Source organism: Leptopilina boulardi, unplaced genomic scaffold, assembly GCF_019393585.1.
Source record: "Leptopilina boulardi isolate dan_hultmark-lab unplaced genomic scaffold, ZJU_Lbou_2.1 LbouV2_278, whole genome shotgun sequence".
Classification (NCBI taxonomy): domain Eukaryota; kingdom Metazoa; phylum Arthropoda; class Insecta; order Hymenoptera; family Figitidae; genus Leptopilina; species Leptopilina boulardi.
Window position 1 is genome coordinate 3,186,903 of NW_026137838.1, and position 18,802 is coordinate 3,205,704.

Consider the following 18,802-nt stretch of genomic DNA (forward strand, 5'->3'; position numbering starts at 1 on the left):
ATTTTCTATTTTCATAAAATAATAATTATAAAAAATAGGAATATTCTTTTGGAATATACGAAAAATATTTTTTTTGAAATATTCCAGTATTTTTTTGGTAATATTTCAAAAATATTATTTTTAAATATCCGAAAAATATTTTTTTTGTACAATATTTGAAAAGAAATATTATATACGAATATTTTTCATTGAATATTCCAATAATAGATTCTAAATATTCCATATATGGAATATTACACCCACAATAATTTATAAAATATTCTACATTCACCAATAGAATATTGGAAAAAAAATATTCCATTGGTAAATGTCACAAGGAAATTCTTGTTAAATTGTTATTTATTTATTTTTAATATTGAAAATACTTTAAAAAACGTTTTTTAAAAAAAAATTTCTTTTTCAATAGTATAATAGAAATTCTATATAAATATATGACATTTCACATAAATGTGGGTTCATTCGAGCAAATGGAATGTCACACACGGGTGGTTGTGGTTTCAATGAATTTCTATTTCTATTCAAACAACATTAGGTAAATCTCATAAGACAGTTCTCCCTTAAGACCATTTTATCATTATAAAAGTTAAAACAAAAATTATATCACTGAATATATATTAAAGTAAATATTAATTAATATATTCCAAAGGAATATTTTGAATTATTTCAATATTTTTTAAACGATATAGAGAAATATTTTTTATCACAATAATATATTATCAAAGAATATTCCTCTAAAATATTCGAAAAAATATTTACAAAAATATTAAGAAAATACTCCAAAAAATATTCCAAAAAATGTTCAAAAAATATTCCTTTGGATTATTCAAAATATTCACAAATTATTTCGAAATATTTCTTAGGATATTCATACAAATATTCCAAGGAATATTTAAAAAATATTACCCGAAATATTAAGAAAATATTCCATAAAATATTTAAAAAAATATTCCAAAAAATATTCCAAGGAATATTTACAAAATATTACCCGAAATATTAAGAAAATATTCCATAAAATATTCATACAAATATTCCAAGGAATATTTACAAAATATTACCCGAAATATTAAGAAAATATTCCATAAAATATTTAAAAAATATTCCAAGAAATATTTATACAAAATATTACCCGAAATATTAAGAAAATATTCCATAAAATATTAAAAAAATATTCTAAAAAATATTCCAAGGAATATTTACAAAATATTACCCGAAATATTAAGAAAATATTCCATAAAATATTAAAAAAAATATTCCAAAAAATATTCCAAGAAATATTTTACAAAATATTACAAAACATATTCATACAATATATTTTAAAGAATATTTCTTGAGATATTCCTACAATTATTTCAAGGAATATTCATAAAATATTCTTTGGTGAATATTTCCTAAGATATTCCTTCCATATTTCTACAAATATTCAAAAAAAAATATTCCCCCAAATATTACAAAAAATATTCCTGAAATATTTTTTAAAAATATTTATGGGAATATATATATATTTTTTTTGAGGGAAAATAAAAAAAAAAAAAAGAAAGCGCATATAAAACAAGGAACGTATAAATCTTATATGTATATAGCGTTTGTCAATACACATTTTGCTTTGCATAGTTTGATGCATTTGAAAAATTCAATTTTGTATTCTGATACTGCACTAATTGATTTCAAGTAGAAGGGTTATAAATTACTCACTCTTGAATCTGGTAAAACAAGGTATAACTAATGCTTTTATCCCAAGAGTGAAATTGAATTTTTATATGCTGAGGGAATATAAAAAAAGATAGAGAGAGAGAGAGAGAGAGATTTTTTGACTGCGACTTAATTTTGAAAAAAATTTTTTTTAATACCTTTTTTTAAAAAAATAATATTCAAAAAAATAATTTAAAAAAAATAGTATCTACTTTATGTAAATTTATATAGAAAATTCTTTTTTTTGAAAAAAATAATTAATAAAAAAAATAAATAATAAAAAAATAATAAATAATAAAAAAAAATCTTTCTAAATCTAAAAAAAAAATTAAAAAAGAAAACTTTTCATTTTTTTTTTGCGTTATCAAAAAAGTACCTAATGAAAAAACTACTAAGTAATTTATATCACTGATATTACAGGCTGGTGTCCGCAGACATGGGATGAAATTCTCTGTTGGCCAGCAACTGCACCAAATGAATTGGCCGTCCAACCATGTCCACATTATATCGCAGGTTTCGATACAAGGGTATTTATTATTTTCTTTTATTTCATATATCTCAAAATAATAATATTATATATAAGGAAAAAAAAGATCAATAAATTCCATATAATACAAAATGTTCACTAATAACAATTTTCAAATATAATAAATGAAGAGAAAAACTTTCAACTCTTATAACAATTTGATTTCATTTGTAAAATTAATAAAAAAATATTTTTTAATATTAATAATCTAAAAAAATATTATTTTTATTATTAATAATATAAAAAATATTATTTTTATTATTTATAATATAAAAAATATTATTTTTTATTATTAACAATACTAATAAATAAATTAATAATAAATTTTCTATAATAAAATTTTCAAATAATTAAAAGTGAAATAAAGGAGGCAAATTTATTTACTAAAAAAAAAAAATAAAATAAAATTCTTTTTGTATAATTAAAAAATTACTAATAAAAATTTATTCATTTTTTTTTTAAAGGGAAATGCAACTAGGCAATGCTTATCAGATGGTCAATGGTACCAAACAGCAGAGACTAATAGTACCTGGACAAATTATACTCAATGTTATCACACCTCACTTGTTACTGTATTAATGGACATTCGAGACCTTTCGTCAGATAATGCAACACTAAGACATGTGAGTTATAAATATTCCTCTTCTATATATAAACCCATTATAAAAGAAAAATTATCAGAGAAAACACATTCATTCTAAAAAAACGAATAAGAGAAAAATTGAAAAGTCCATTGAAATAAGTTAAAATCCAATTTTCCCAAATAAAAACTTCTTTTCATGGAAACTGAACATTTATTGTTTCTTTGCTCCAAATTGAATTCGGGTATAGCAAATAATAATTTTCCAAGCTAAATGAAATAATATAATAATAATTTAATAAAAGAAATAAAAATAAAATTTAATTAAAAAAAAAGATTATTTAAATCAAATTGACAAAAATTAATAGTAATTGTAATAATAATAATAATAATAAATAATAATATAATAAATTATATAAATAATAATTTTCCAAGCAAAAGAAATAATATAATAATAATTTAATAAAAGAAATAAAAATAAAATTTTTAATTAAAAAAAAATGATTATTTAAATCAAATTGACAAAAATTAATAGTAATTGTAATAGTAATAATAATAATAAATAATTATTTAATTATTTACTAGTAATTAAATATATATATAACTATAAAAAATTTATTTGGTTCAAATAATTGTTTACTTGTCTATTACCAAATTAATATTTATTTGAACGAAATAATTTTTTTTCGGTTTATTATATATTATAATAAATTAATAATTTATAATATTTTATAATTATTATAATTAATAATTTATATAAAAAGGTTAATAATTTAAGAAATATATAATATTACTATACAATATAATAATAATATACTGTAATGGAGAATAGTAGTTTAAAGCACTTTTTCTCCAGATTCATATAAAATCCGTCAGACCCAAGATGAGTTGGGTGACACAGTTTGCTTGGCGTTCAACGAATTTATTATTCTCCTTAGCAACTTTATTATAAAAAACGGATATTCTACAATCTGTTGGATATACATTTCTATATATGTATTTACTATGATGATATAGTAATATACAAAGAAATGAATAAAAATATAAAAATGAAAAATACTAAAAAATATATACTAAATATATGTATATTTATAAAATAAAGTGACAGAAAACTAAAATAAAATGGAAAGTAAACTGTTGGAAAAAAAATAATCATCTCCTATTCTTCCGAGTGATGAATATTTTATAATTTTAAATAACAAATATATTTTCCAATATTGCTCTAAAAAAAAAACGGTGGACAGATAACTTCAAAAATAAAGTCACTAAAAGAACAAATTTTTTTTCAAATTAAAAAAAGGCGAAAAAAAATAATAAATTTCAATTTCTGTTAAATTTAAAAATTGCATCAAAAAAATATTGATTTTTAAAAATCTTGCATGAAATTAAAAAAATAATTCATTTTTTCTATAATAGATTAAAAATTATGACTCGATAAATTTCGAAAAAAAAAAAACCACGAGAATATAATATGATTAGAAAGTGCAATTGCATTACTCTCGAGATTTTTATACATTTCTTATATATAAAAAGTTTTTTTTCGGGATGAGCAAAGAGAGAGAGAAAAAAAAACGAGAATGGGGGGGAAGAGCAAAAATGAATCTAACTTCTAGCCATATAAGTGCTATATAGAGATTTGTCTCAATGGAATAACATTCATTTGTTCCTTTTTGCTTCGGTAAAATTCATTCTCAGTATGCAGTTAATCGAGTGTAAGAGCAAATGCGAAAACGTACGTGCCAGATATTTTTTGAAATTTATACGCCAGCTAAATATGTGTTCACACACATATATATATAGATACAAATCTTCAAGTGTGTACACAGAAGAATATACACAGATTTGTTCTGAAACATTGCTGTTATTTTCACATAAATCAGAATCACTTGATCCAGTTCCAGTAAATTCTAAAAAAAATAAAAAATCATTTATTCCATGATTGATTAATGTTTTAACAATTTAAAAAAATATATCATTTTTTATAAAAAAAAAAAATAAAAAATTACCTATGAAATTTTTGTAAAATATTTCAGAATTTAAAAAAATATTCCAAAAAATATTCTTTATACAATATTCCGGAAAAAATATTCCTATTCTCAAACGCTTTTTTGATGATTAAAAAAAAAAAATTTCACGCTCACAATTTTTTATTGTCTTTCATCATTATTATATATAGTAGAAAAAATGGACCGTTTCTGAGAAAATGTCAAATTATTAAATTTTATTTTACAAAATTGGATACTAAAAGAGTCAATAAATTTTTTCTTTTTATATTATATTATATAAGCCGGTGTACATTTTCTTTCATTATTTTTTGGTCCTTTGCTTTCTTTCAGGATAAACTTGTTTGAATGCTTTGCTCAAGTTAGAGAGAAAGAAAGACTTTATTTTTAAAAATATTTATCCGTACAACAAAAATAAATAATTAAATAAAAAGAAAAAAAAATTTACTATTTCGATAAATAATTTTCAAAATGAAACATAATTTTTTTTCAATTTCACCCTATATATATTAAGGTGTCATATTATTCTCTAATATAAGGGAAAAAAATTGATAAATTTCCCCCTTATCAATATATATACTTGATATACAGAAATAGAAAAAAAGATGAAAATTACAAGTTCTTAGAAAATACTTGGAAAAGTGCGACATGTTGTCGTCAGAAACGTTATTGGATACAAAAGCTTAAAGAAAAATGATGGCAAAAGAGAGATCTTTTTACAAGTTTTTTTTACCCTGTTAAAAAAATGACTTCCATTTACAAGAATTTAGAAAAAAAAAAATTATAAAATATGAATTTTTTTTATAATTTACAGAAAATATATTTTTGCTTCAGAAAAATAAAAATATTTTTGAGAAAAAAAAATTTTCCAATTTACAGAAATATTTTTATTTTCAATATTATTTTATTATAATAACAGAATATTATTCTCTTTATTTCGATATGAATATTCCATATGAAATAATTAATGATACAAATCAATAATAATTAATTTTAATTTAATTTTCAGAAATATCTACCAATTATTAAAGCAATATCAAAAGTTGGATATGCATTTTCATTTTCAACGTTAGTTGTTGCATTTTGCATTTTGGCAGCCATCAAGTAAGTATAAATAATATTTATAATATTTATTTTTAAATCCTTTTTTAGAAAAAATTTTTTTTTAAATAAAATTTATAGAAAATAGAATTGAATTTTAAAAAATTCAAATCTCTTGAATTTTTAACATTTTTTTCTCACAAATATATTAATTCTATAATTAATTATAAAAAAAAAAAAAATTGGAAACTTAAAAAATAAATAAAACATGCGAATCAATTTAGAGAACAAAATAAAATTGTAGAAGAATAAAAAAGAAAAAAAAAGCCAAATTATTGATCGAACGTTTGACATTTTATCAAATGGGCCGAGTTAATTATGAAATAAAAAAAAAAAAAAAGAAAAAAAAATAGGAAGTGTTGAATGCTTTTGGAGCCTGAGGAGAGTTATGAGGAAGCCGAGGTCCTACATTCCAATTGACTAGGAGAAATACGTGCTACTAATAAGAATCTTTAACTTCTTCTAGGATGAAAAATAATGTGTTAAGAGAACTAAATCTCACTTTTCAAAAAAGAAAAAAAATTCTCATTATTGGAAATTATAAAAAGCCATATGAGAATTTAAAAAAGAAAACAGAATTATTAAAAATTAAAAAAATATTTTTTTTTTTATACAACAATTCACATATTTGTAATTCTTAGCGAATTTTTCAAAACTTTTATATTTAATAAAAACAAATAATTGTTCATTTTAATTGGAAACCTTAAACCGAATATATGTATATATAAAATGAAAAGCGAATAGAGAGATACAAATATAAAATTCAAGAGATATAAATTCTTTTTTTCCTAATTAAATTAATTTATATTAAATATTAATTAAAAAATTAGAAGCAATTCAATTTATAAAATTAAATTAATTTATTAAATAGATAATTATTTTAAGTGTTTCTTTATTGGACGTAGGAAGCTGAGATGTCCAAGGAATATTTTACACATTCATCTTTTTGCATCATTTATGGCAAGAGCATTTATGGCCCTATTAAAGGATATGCTTTTTGTATCGGGAATTGGATTAGCATCGGATATTATTGTCAAGAATGGTGAACAATATTTAAAATCCGATTTAATGTCATGTAAAATATTCACAAGTATTTGGCAATATTTTATACTTGCCAATTATTCATGGATTCTCATCGAGGGACTCTATCTTCACAATCTCGTTTTTCTAGCATTATTCACAGATTCCAATTCCAGCATCACTGGCTACATTGCTCTTGGATGGGGTAAAAATTCTCCCAATTGTTCAATTTTTCACTGAAAAAAAAAAATTTCTTTTTTAAAACGAATAATTAATTTGCAATTTTTAAAATATTTAATTAGAATATTAATAATTAATTAATTAATTATATTCCATTTAAATATGAGGGGAAATATTCCAAAGTGGAATGTGAAATTGAAATATTTCTCTTTCAAATTATATACAAATTTATACTAATAATTTTTTTTTTTCTTTACAGGAATGCCGGCAATTTTTGTAATACCTTGGATTATTTTACGAGCAGTTTTTGATGACACTTTGTGTTGGACAACTAATGATAATAATGAATATCTTTTTCTAGTCATACGAATACCTACGATGCTCTCGATTTTAGTAAGTGTAAACAAAAAAAATTCGCAAATAATCGCGATTTTTTAAATTAATTGAAATTAATTTTTCAATTAACAATTATAAATTATAATTGAAATATTAATAAATTTACAAATAACAATAATTAATAAATTATTTACAGATAAATTTTGTACTATTCGTGAATATTGTGCGTGTGCTACTTTCGAAATTAAAATCCACAGTTTCGGAGGAGACTCAAAGATACAAGTGAGTTACAAAAAAAAAAAAAATCAAATTGAAAATTTCATTCAATTAAAATTAATTTATATATTTTTTTGAATACTCAGTATAATTAATTGATATATTTAAAATTAATTTATTTGCCTCGAATAAAAATTGTAGAAGCAAAAAATATTTTTAATTAATTATAATTATTTCTATATAGAATAATTAGCAATTAAGTAAATAAATTCAAAACAGTAATTATCTAATACTTTTGATTTCAAAAAAAAAAAAAAAAACATACAATTATTAAAACAAAATCAATTTTATCCGAATGCAATCTATTCAATGTGATTCTAGAAGCTATAATTTTTTTTGCATGATGACTTTCAATATAAAAAAATTTCTTTTGATTCTTTCCTCATTTAGAAATAAAATGAAAGGAAAATAAAACGAAATAAAGTAATGTAAAAAAAAACATTAATTACTTTAAATTATTTGTAATTAAAACAATTTTTTTTTGGTAAAAGAAAATAATTTTTTCAATATTTTCAGACGATGGGCAAGAAGTACTCTAGTTTTAGTTCCACTTTTTGGAGTTCATTATACTGTATTTTTGGGCATGTCATACAGTATAGGTGTAAATGACACTGTCGAGATTGTGTGGCTTTTTTGTGATCAATTTTTTGCCTCATTTCAAGTAAGATAAAATCTGTGTTCTATTTTATATCAGTATAATTAATCTGTAATTTCCTTTTTTCTAAAACGAAAAAAAAAATATATTCTTTTTTTTCAAAAGGGTTTCTTTGTTGCGGTTCTATATTGTTTTCTAAATGGCGAGGTACGAATGGAAGTTTCACGTGTTCTAAGAAGTCGAAAGTGGCCACGATTAGGTGGCGGTGGACGATGGGGTCAAAGACATTCAACACATTCCGGAAGTACATGTAGTTGTAACGCGAGTAAATTGCGAAAATCAAGTAAATCAAGATGGTGGCACAAACCTTGCATTTGCATTTTCCGTGAACGAGATTTTCATCATCATCGTTCATCTCACTCGATGGCGAGTACACAAGGTGTCTCTTTGATCCTTCAAAACTATCCTCAAGTTCGAAATTTCCTTATCGAACGATTTCTGGGAGATTGACCACATCTTTATTTTTTATATTTATAATAACACAATCCTTTTTTTTCTCTCATTTGCTCTGAAAATGTAAAAAAAAATTCTAACATTAATTTTCTTTATTAATACTATTCTATTTTATTATTAATATAATTTACTAATATTACTAATATTAATATTTACCCTAGAAGTTCTTCTGCATGGAATTTCGTTTTCTGCAAAAAAAAAAAAGAAAAAAATTATCAAATGATAAATGAAACCTAATGTGTAATATTTATACTGACCTTCAGATGTTGGACTTGGGACGCGCGGTGGCAGTTTAACAAGTAGTCGAGGTTACATCGAGGGTGTTGGAAATGGTCCATGTCCAGGAGCCGGAAATTGTGTCCAAAATGCAAATCAAACGTCACCGCTGTGCAGCAAATACACTGACCAGTCGTTGCTCTCCTTTTGCTCAAATGTAAGTCATCTTGTTTGAAAAGAGAAAACTCTTAAGAATTCCAAAGGCACATAAAAAAACAAAAAATTCTATTAGTAAAAAAAAGAAACCAAAAACAATTTAAAAAATATTTTTGAAAGACTTTTTTTATAAAAAATAAAATAGAATTAAAAAATTAACATTATATAATTTAATAACTTATATAACAATAATTTACATTTTTATTTTTATAACAAAAAAAAAGAAAATTTATTCTCAATCCATGATTATACTTCAATGCTAACAAATGCAAGAATAAAAAAAAAATCAACTTTCCTGCAATCAAAAATACTATTGATCAGAAATTGATGTCCTTTCCATGAGCGTGACAATATCAGCATAGATAAAATCTCAAATATAAAGTTCAATCAAAATCTATTTAATCTTTATGAAAGGAAATCGAAATCAAATTCACATAACTAAATTGTACATAGAAAATTTGCCAAATAATTATTTTAATTTTAAAAATTATTATTAAATTTTATTCTCAAATGAAAAATAAGAATTATAATTATTTTCAAATAATTATTATGGAAAAAAAAATTAGTTAATATTTTTTACGACTCGTGAAATTAATATAGTTATAAATAAATAATTTTTCCAGATGTCGGAAGTGTCTACAAGCGCCGCAATTTCCGCTCTCGAGAAAGGTGAGAGAATTCGAGACCAACATCGCTGGAGTGATTCAGAATGTTGTCAACTTGCTTACGAGCTGCATAGTTTGCATCAACAACCGCAATCCTGATTTTTACTTATTTCGCAACAACAAAAAAAAACACAAAAAGGCGCACTAAAATTTAAAAAATCTGCTTAACTATTGAATGTTAAATTGGAAAAAAAAAAGTTTTTTTTATATATATATGTGACGAATATTTAATGGTAAAATTGTATTTTAGCATTAAATAAGATACGTTTGATATTTAATATTATTGTCACGGAGAGAGAAACATTTCTCCCTTCGATTATAAAATAATAATAATTAAACACTGACTGATTCAAAAAGTGAAATTGAGATTTACAAAGCTTTAGTTGTGTCATCCAGTGAGTGTTCAAAAAAAAAAAAAAGAATAGCTTTCATTTTTCTTTTTTTTATTCAAAGGTTTTTACAATTAAATGCATCAACCTTATCACTGTACATAGTATCATTTTTTTCACCGCCAAAAACAAATTAAAATGTAAGACTCAGAAAAAAATGTACCTTGAAAGCTCTCTAATATATAATTATTGTATGTATACTTATATGTTACGATTGTGAATTGTAAATGTTTCTTATGCTATGCGATAGCCAAACTTAAATAAGTATTGTGCATTGAAATAAAAAGAATTTTATGTGATAAAAATTGTTTTTACTTCTAATTATTATTATTATGACTATTAATTAAAATCTAATTTGAAATAGTCTTTAAATTTAATTTTTTTACAATTTCTTTTAAAAGAAATTGAAAAGAAAAAAATATAAATAAAATTGTCTTACGAATCACCAGTAAAAAAAAAAATAGAAATACTTGATTTAATTTTCAATCAACAATTAAACTGCTTCTTTATTTTTTTTGTCGAAAATCGATAACACACCACCACCATCATCTTCATCAGCTTTTTTAATATTTTCATATTTCTTTTTATTCATTAAAAGACTGTTGACTATTTGCTGTGCATCATGAGCTTGACCATAGTAGTCCAAAAATAAACCATCAGGATCAACCAAATAAATAATTATCGTGTGATCAACCTGAAAATCAAATTTTTATATTAGTATAAATAATTCAGTCATTTAAAAATTAAAAAAAAAAAAAAATACTAACAATATAATCATTATCCACATCCTTTGGTCCATTACTATAATAAACTCTATAGGCTTTACAAACTTTATCAGTTTGTTCTTTTGTGCCAGTGAGACCTAAAAGTTTACTCGAAAATTCTTTTGTATATTTATCAACAAGTTCTGGTGTATCTCTATCAGGATCGACGGAAATAAATATCGGTTGAACCTCCACTTGGTGTTCTTTCTCTGAAAGAGTTAATAAGTAATGAGAAAAAAATTAGTAAACTATAATATAAAAATTATCTTAAAATAATTTTTAAAATATTTTTAAACAATTTTTTCATAATACCCAATTTATCGACGACTAACGCCAATTTTTCAAGTTCCTCAGGACAAATATCAGGACAATGTGTAAATCCAAAATAAATTAACATCCATTTGCCAAGAAAATCAGTTGATTTAACAAGTTTTCCATCAGATTGAACAAGTTCAAATGTTCCTCCAATTTGTGCTTTTCCAATAGCTCGTCTTCTTTCACGTTGTATACGTAAATCTTTTTCATTTTTTAATTTATACATATATGCCAAAAAACCACCACCAATTATTACTCCAGCAGCAACTGATTTCCATGTTACTAATTTTATTTTCTGAATCTTTTCACTTGAATCTTTCACCGGATTTTGGAATAACGCTTTACTTGTATTTATTTTCCTTCCCTACAATAATTTCAATTTGCAATTACATAATTATAAATTCATTATCAAGAATTTTAAGTGATTTTAATAATGAAATGAAATTGAAATTCAATAAACAAATTTACCTTTATTTTTTAAAATAGTAAAAAAGAAATTAGCATACCTTTTGTAAAATTCGTGACGAACATCGTTGTGACAGTAATAAAGAACGTAAAATAGGAATTGACATTCTTTTTATAAATTTGTAAATTGTAAATTAAATTTTCGAATTTTTAGGTTAGGTTCTCAATTTTACATAACCTTTATTGTATTATTTCCTGTAAAAAAATGATATACAGAATAATTATAAAAGAGAAGTGTATTAAAGAAACATATAATCAAAATTTCAATAATTTTATACCTTTTCTTATTATTTTAATGTTTAAATAATCATTTAAAACGATTAAAACACCGCAATTATCACAATTACTTAGTCGTGCAACTTCGTGTAATTCGTTGTCATTCGTCAATCTCTTCGGTACTATTCGTTTACGTTCGGGAACTTTCGAAAAACCTTCGGATAAATTCGTCAATTATTGACAGATGCATTTTAGGTTAGGCAAAGTCACGTGGTTTTGTTTATAAATGAATAATTTCGATTAATTATTTATTAAAACTAAATAGATATAATTAATTAATAATCTATACATAACGCAAAAGTTTAAAAGTCATTATTTCTCATTTTCAAATGTTTATTTAAAAAACCTTTTCTACTATATCAAAACAATTATATTGTATATGTTTTTTTTTTTTGGAGTAAAATATTTTATAAAATGCAGATACCATTTTGCAATATTAAATCCTGTTCTGCATTTTCTACCGCAGTATTCCTTTTGCAAAATTCCCATCTGTTGAGAAGAAAATTTTTTTAATCACAAAGTGAGTAAATTTTAAAAATTAATTAATAAATAAAAATTGTAGTTTAAATAATTAACTTATTTTTAGATAATATGAAAAACATTTCTTTCAACAAAAATACCTATTGCCTATTCGATTTTCAATAGAAATTTTATTAATAAATATTGCTGGACCAACAGGTTCCACTGTTGTAGTATTATTCTCAGCTTCATTTACTTCCGGTTTGTACCAAAGTTTTCCATATATTTTATTAGTATTTTTCGAAATTGAACGAAATTCAGTAGCAGCAATATTTCCAAAATTAAATGTCTGGTTCCTTCTGCCGTAATTGCTAAAAAAAAAAAGAGAAAATAAAAAAACAAATAATAAAATATAAAAATTGCAATTACAAAACAAAATAATAAACATAAATACAAAACGTATTTTCATTTAAAAAAAAGAGAGAATTTAAATTCTCACTCGCACGGAATCTTGAATAGCGTTGACGAATTTCCGTTATCAATTTTCAAAAATAAGAGTCCTCTAGTCCTCGGTGTTCCTTGAATCATCTCAACAATGGCTCGGAACGGTTCACCTAAAAACGTGTCCTTTGTGTTTGACACAAGCGTCAAATTTGTTGACATCAGTACACACCTCAAGAGATTTAAAATTTATTTATATAAATATTTATATAAATAAATATAGATTTTTAAAAAAGTATAATTTTGAAAAAAAAAAACCGATTAATTATCATCGAATACCGCAGAATGGTGCTTCATCCCTCGTAACCAAATAATAAACTCCCATGGGACCATGGTTAGCCTTATATCCCATTTCCTGTATCCATTCAGTTCCTAATGGTGGAAAACAATTTCCTAAAGCAAATGATATTCCTCCTTTTCTGCATGGCCAGGCTGTTAATTTGCATTCCTCTTTTTGACTCTCGAGACTCGCGACAAAAAGTTGCCAAGCTCTCACATGACTGCACGCAATGCTTCCATCCAGGAAATCCTCTAAAAAAAATAATTACTCTAATAAACCAGTAGTTCCTGATGTGAAAGTATAATTTTCACTCAATATAAACTAATTATATAAATTAAATATTAAAATATTTAATTGAAATCACCTTTTATAAAAAAAAATTAAATTCGAATTTTTTTTTTTTAAATAAATTTCGAGCAATTAGAAAAAAATTTATTCTCTCACCATTAAGATGACTGACAACAACGGAATTTTTCACATCACTGCATCCCGGTTGTTCTCTGCCTCCATTTGGAAAAAAATCAATATGTCCAATTGGTTTTAATAAACCAAAACCATCGGCAAAATCTTTTGAGCCATCCGTATGAATAACATCGACAAGATCAGCGTCTGATGAATCAAGTTTACGTGCTTTTTCCCTCAATAAATGTGTTCTAAATAATGGCGATGCTGGATCTAATCCAGTAATACGACCAAGTAAAATATTACGTTTTTTTAAAATTTCGGAAGCACAACCCGCAACATGTGCTCCTAAACTAAAACCAATAATGTGAATTTTCTTTTGATTTGTTCCAATATTAATGACATCCAATAATATCAGTGCCAATTGACGACCAACTAATTCGGTATTTGCAACTGCTGTACTGTACGATGCACCCGCACCTTTTGTCCAATCGAGAAGAATGACATTTGTGTCTTCCTAAAAAAAAAAATAAGGGCAAAAAAAAATTATAATTTTTAAAAAATTCATTTTTTTAATTAAAATTTTTAATTTAATGCAGTAATTTAAAAAAATCTCATTTTTGATATTTTTTTAAATGTCTTCAAAAAAAAAGGATAATGGAAAAATAAATTTATACCAAATCAAGAAGTAGGAGAGCTCCTTTTATGGCACCCAAATCACTGCCACTGCCTTTATAACCATGAATTACGATTTTAAGTCCTTTAGTTGCATTATAACGTGATTTTCCAATTGACTGTGATTTATCACCATAATTAATTACTTCCGGATTTTTTCTCTCCTCTCGGGTGTATAATAAAAATCGTGTTTTTATTTCATTTGGATGCTGCGGTGGTCGTTTTAAACTTAAATATTGCGGTGGATCAGCAAAACATCCCACCAAGTCTGTTTAGAAAAACAATTACTTTTATTAATTTCTAAATAAAAATATAAATTAAATATTTCAAAAAAATTGGAAACTGCAAAAATTTTATTTTTTGAAAAATAAATTTTTTAATATTTACTTACCAAAACAAACTTTGGGTGCGCTTTCTTCACGAACTGCTAATCTTCTTTGAATCATGCGATGTCTTCTTTCTAAAAGTCTTTCTGAAAATAAAATTTCTTTATTAATAAATAATAAATGAATTAATAATTAAAAAATTATATTCAATTTCTTTATTTACTCACGTTTATATTGAATTCCATTAGAATGATGAATATGAGATAAAAGAATAATTGAAATGAAAATTAAATTATATTTTTTGATCATGATTAATAGTGTAGAATAATAATATTGATGAGGTCGTTTGCCTTATAAACTGGCCAAGGAGACAGAAAGACTGTACACTGATCATAATATGTAGACTGCAGTATCCCAGGTGTGATTTTTTTTTTATTCCCTCCTTAAACTGCAATACCTTTCTCTTCATCTTCTCCTTTTCTCTCACTTTCTTCCTCTAAATACCAAGAAGTGTTTCAAAAAAATAATTATTAATTTAAAAAACAAAATTCTTTAATTTTATTTTAATATAAATAAAATAATTTATTATTTATATAATTAATTAATTTTTCTAACATTTTAATTAATATTAATCCAATTAATTAAAATAAAATTAATAACTAAAATTTTAAAAAATCATTAAATTCAGAATAATTAAACTGAATTCCATAAGAAAAAAAAAATACAAATTATAAATTTATTATTGAATAAAATAATAAAAATTGAATATATTTTTTAAAAAAATTTTTTATATTTGGTTTTCAACAAATATATACTTTTAGTTAAAACTTTCGCTTGACGCAACTTCAATGTCCCCGCATTTCATGATGCAATTTTTAATGTGACGAGTTCACTATAGCTATTAATAATGATAATTTAGATGCCTATTATATTGTCAGTGACTTTCACTACCTCGTGGAAAACTATTTTCCACTTAATAAAATAAAGAGTATATAAAACGTAAAATTATAAATCTAATAAAACAATAGTAATTCAGTAGTAAAAAAAACGCCCATTTAAAAAAAAAATAAAATATTTTAGAAATGAAAAAAAACTGAAAAATATTTCTGCATTTAATTTTTTTAATTCGATAAAAAATTATATAATTTAATAAAAAATATATATTTAAAAATAGAATATTATATATACTATTAAATAATACAATCAATTAACAATTTTGTAATCGCGAACATAAAAAAAAGGATTATAAAAGCATTGAAACTGGTTTATCTGAAATGAGCAATAAAATCGTTCATTTAAAAAAAAAAAATATTTCTACAAAATCCAGTTTGTTTCAGTTATTTAATGAATCCAACATGAATTCAGATGCAGTGAATATTGTGTTATATAAAACTATCAGCAAATATAAATTAAACATTTTCTTCCGCTAAAATATGGGTTAATAGAGCAAGTACTCTTAATAGAAAGCAACACAAAAAAGACAACAAAAAATTTTCTCACAAAAAATAATTTTCAAAAAAAAGAATAAAAAAAAATCTCCTTTTTTATTTTTTTTTTTTTTAAAGAAAATTTGAAAAAATTTTAATAAATTCTTTATTAAATCAAAGACTTTTGCCTACGGAACTATTTTACATTGATCGCATAAATATCGAACGCATCACTGACGTTTCATATATTAAACGAAAAATTGAAGCTTGAAAAACAGTACATTTCATTAAAATGACATCAAATTGAAGATTTTTTTTATTTATTTATTTATTTTTATTTTTTTTTTTGAATCGTTCAAGCACGCGAGCACACGATTCAAGTGTTTATTTTATTTTTATAATTCTCAACACTCGAGGGTAAAAGCTTCGTGCAATTTTATTTCGTTTTTTTTTCATTCTTTTAATAATAATAATAATAATAATAATAATAATATTTCAAACACGCCGAGTGTTTCTGTTCCTCATATTGTATATATATAATATTTATTTATATATTTATATGTCTGCTCCAAGAGATAAAACGCGATGGAAGATCAATGAAAAAAAAAAAAATTAAATTAAAAAAAAAACAATGAGGAGCAACGAGGTTTTTTTTTTCGAGGCGTGTACTTATAACATATTTATTTGCAATACTTTTTTTTTTTAGCAATATACTGATCCTTATTGTAGACATATATTTATATCGTATGGCAGCATAGTATTAATGACATTGTATAATATAGGTGAGGTGACTGATAGAATGATTTTTTTTTTTCATCTCTGAGACGAAAGTTACAGTTTTTTTTTTTTTTACGTTCTTAATTATAGTAAAAATAATAATAATAATAATGTTTTTTTTTCTCTCGTTTCGCATTTTTTTTTCATCACTACAATAATTGCAGTTTTTATAAATAGCAAAAAAAAATTTTTTTTGCTATTTTTTTTTTTTTCTTTTGCTATAAATGTTATCTCGACCACTCGTTCATTATTTTTAATAATATAATCGTTATTATTTCAAGGAAATGATAATCAATATCAATCGACTTCGCTTCGTGCAAACGGTGCATCATGATCCTCTCTCTTTATCTTTCTCTACAACTTGATTAACTCGTCAATTATAATAATTTTTTTTTTTTTGTTTTTTTTTAGCTAATTTTTCTAGAAAAAAAAAAAAATATTTTGCAAAGAAGCAATCGCGAGATTATACTGATCGCTGATATACCAAATTGATAATAATTATTAATTATTATACTTATTTATTATAACATTATTCTTGTCCCATTGCTTTTTTTTCTAGTTAAAATATTCAATATATATATACTATAAATATTCTCTAATAACGATAATGCAACGTCATTAATTTATTATTACAATTTGCAACTTAGAAAAATAGTCCTGGCACTCCGTGACCATGTCTCGCGATAAGCTTTTTCTTTTTTTTTTTTTTTAATATTCTCACATTCAAAAATGCGCTATATATTGTTTTACAATATCATATAATATAAGACTTTGATTTCTCAAAATCGGAAACATCGAATTGACTAGTTTTCAGATAATGTCATTTAGTGAAAAAAAAAAAAAAAACGGAAAAAAAAATTTTTTTTAATAAATAATCTCCTTGTTTTCCAAATATTTAAAAGAAAAGGAAAAACAAAAATGAGAAAAAATTTTACACTAATAAATTAGCAATGTTTAACTAAGATATATTAATACTAAAATAACAATCTCACTTTGTGCATAATTACACGCTGAGTTTTATAAAAAAATTGTACAACTGTAGCACCGTTTTTTTTTCAAGTCAATCCACGCATCATTTTTTTTTTTAAAATTATTAAATAAAAATTATAAAATGATCCCCCGTGAAATATTCCCCAGAATAATAATAATAATAATAATAATAATAATAATAATAATAATAATTTGATAGATCATAATAATTAATAAATAAAAACACTAGAATATAAAAATTTCATAAATTCCCTAATTTTTGATTTTTTTTAAAATAGTTTCAACGAAATGCAAGAAATGAAGAAAATTTTTTTTGTACAATTAATTAATTTCTTACTATAATTAAAAATCTTTCTATACATTTTTTTTCTATATAACAACAATTATTTATTTACAAAACTATATATATATATATTTTTTTTTAATCCTAATTGCAAATAAAAAAAATTTTTAATTTTTTGTAAAACTTGAAACTTCAGGATGGGAATTAAAAATTCATTTTCTTTTCATAGTTATAATTTTTTATATATATTTTTTTATTTTCCACTGAATTAGTTCTCTTCTATATAGATATATATATATATTAAAGCAAAATTATTTTTTTCTTTTTAATACAAATTTTAACATTTAACATCTCTTTTTTTACATAATATGCGATTATAGACGTTAATTGAAAAAAAGAAGAAATAAAATAAATTTTTGATTTTCATCCCATCTTTAGGAATAAAAAAAAAATCTTTTTTTCTCTTTTTTCAAGAAAATCAATTAAAAACAATAATTTTCAATTTTTCGATCCTTTCAAATCAAAAATTATAAATAAAAAAAAAATTCGATCCATTT

At 23.0% G+C, this 18,802-nt stretch overlaps 3 protein-coding genes across 8 annotated transcripts in view; 1 reads left to right on the top strand and 2 right to left on the bottom strand.

The window, feature by feature from the left end:
- LOC127281740 (secretin receptor-like) overlaps window positions 1-10,397 on the top strand; it is a 41,506-nt gene extending 31,109 nt beyond the window's left edge. For 3 of the 5 annotated variants that reach the window (XM_051305610.1, XM_051305614.1, XM_051305613.1), the window contains 10 exons: window positions 2,110-2,216; window positions 2,680-2,838; window positions 5,808-5,902; window positions 6,799-7,124; window positions 7,359-7,492; window positions 7,632-7,717; window positions 8,228-8,372; window positions 8,472-8,745; window positions 9,083-9,252; window positions 9,875-10,397. In XM_051305610.1, the coding sequence (XP_051161567.1) occupies window positions 2,110-2,216; window positions 2,680-2,838; window positions 5,808-5,902; window positions 6,799-7,124; window positions 7,359-7,492; window positions 7,632-7,717; window positions 8,228-8,372; window positions 8,472-8,745; window positions 9,083-9,252; window positions 9,875-10,015 (1,637 nt within the window). In that variant the 3' untranslated portion in view covers window positions 10,016-10,397. The remainder of the gene's footprint in view (window positions 1-2,109; window positions 2,217-2,679; window positions 2,839-5,807; window positions 5,903-6,798; window positions 7,125-7,358; window positions 7,493-7,631; window positions 7,718-8,227; window positions 8,373-8,471; window positions 8,746-9,082; window positions 9,253-9,874) is intronic. The other 2 variants (XR_007843082.1, XM_051305611.1) reach the window with 2 other exon arrangements.
- Window positions 10,398-10,779: 382 nt separating this feature from the next.
- Window positions 10,780-12,264, bottom strand: LOC127281743 (protein SCO1 homolog, mitochondrial). The gene is made up of 5 exons (XM_051305617.1): window positions 12,128-12,264; window positions 11,891-12,044; window positions 11,382-11,748; window positions 11,073-11,278; window positions 10,780-10,999 (listed from the first exon to the last, which is right to left on the bottom strand). Exons 2-5 carry the CDS (start codon window positions 11,954-11,956, stop codon window positions 10,799-10,801), a joined length of 840 nt encoding a protein of 279 aa, XP_051161574.1. The 5' UTR covers window positions 11,957-12,044; window positions 12,128-12,264; the 3' UTR covers window positions 10,780-10,798.
- A 75-nt stretch (window positions 12,265-12,339) lies between these two features.
- LOC127281741 (pancreatic triacylglycerol lipase-like) lies at window positions 12,340-15,255 on the bottom strand. Of its 2 annotated transcripts, XM_051305615.1 has the most exons (8): window positions 14,996-15,253; window positions 14,834-14,914; window positions 14,445-14,710; window positions 13,810-14,284; window positions 13,365-13,616; window positions 13,084-13,198; window positions 12,746-12,955; window positions 12,340-12,614 (listed from the first exon to the last, which is right to left on the bottom strand). In XM_051305615.1, exons 1-8 carry the CDS (start codon window positions 15,075-15,077, stop codon window positions 12,533-12,535), a joined length of 1,563 nt encoding a protein of 520 aa, XP_051161572.1. In that variant the 5' UTR covers window positions 15,078-15,253; the 3' UTR covers window positions 12,340-12,532. The 2 variants fall into 2 exon arrangements, 1 of the variants encoding a protein (XP_051161572.1); XR_007843083.1 differs by lacking the exon at window positions 12,340-12,614 and having other exon boundaries at window positions 12,922-12,955; window positions 13,084-13,211; window positions 14,996-15,255.
- Window positions 15,256-18,802: the final 3,547 nt, after the last annotated feature.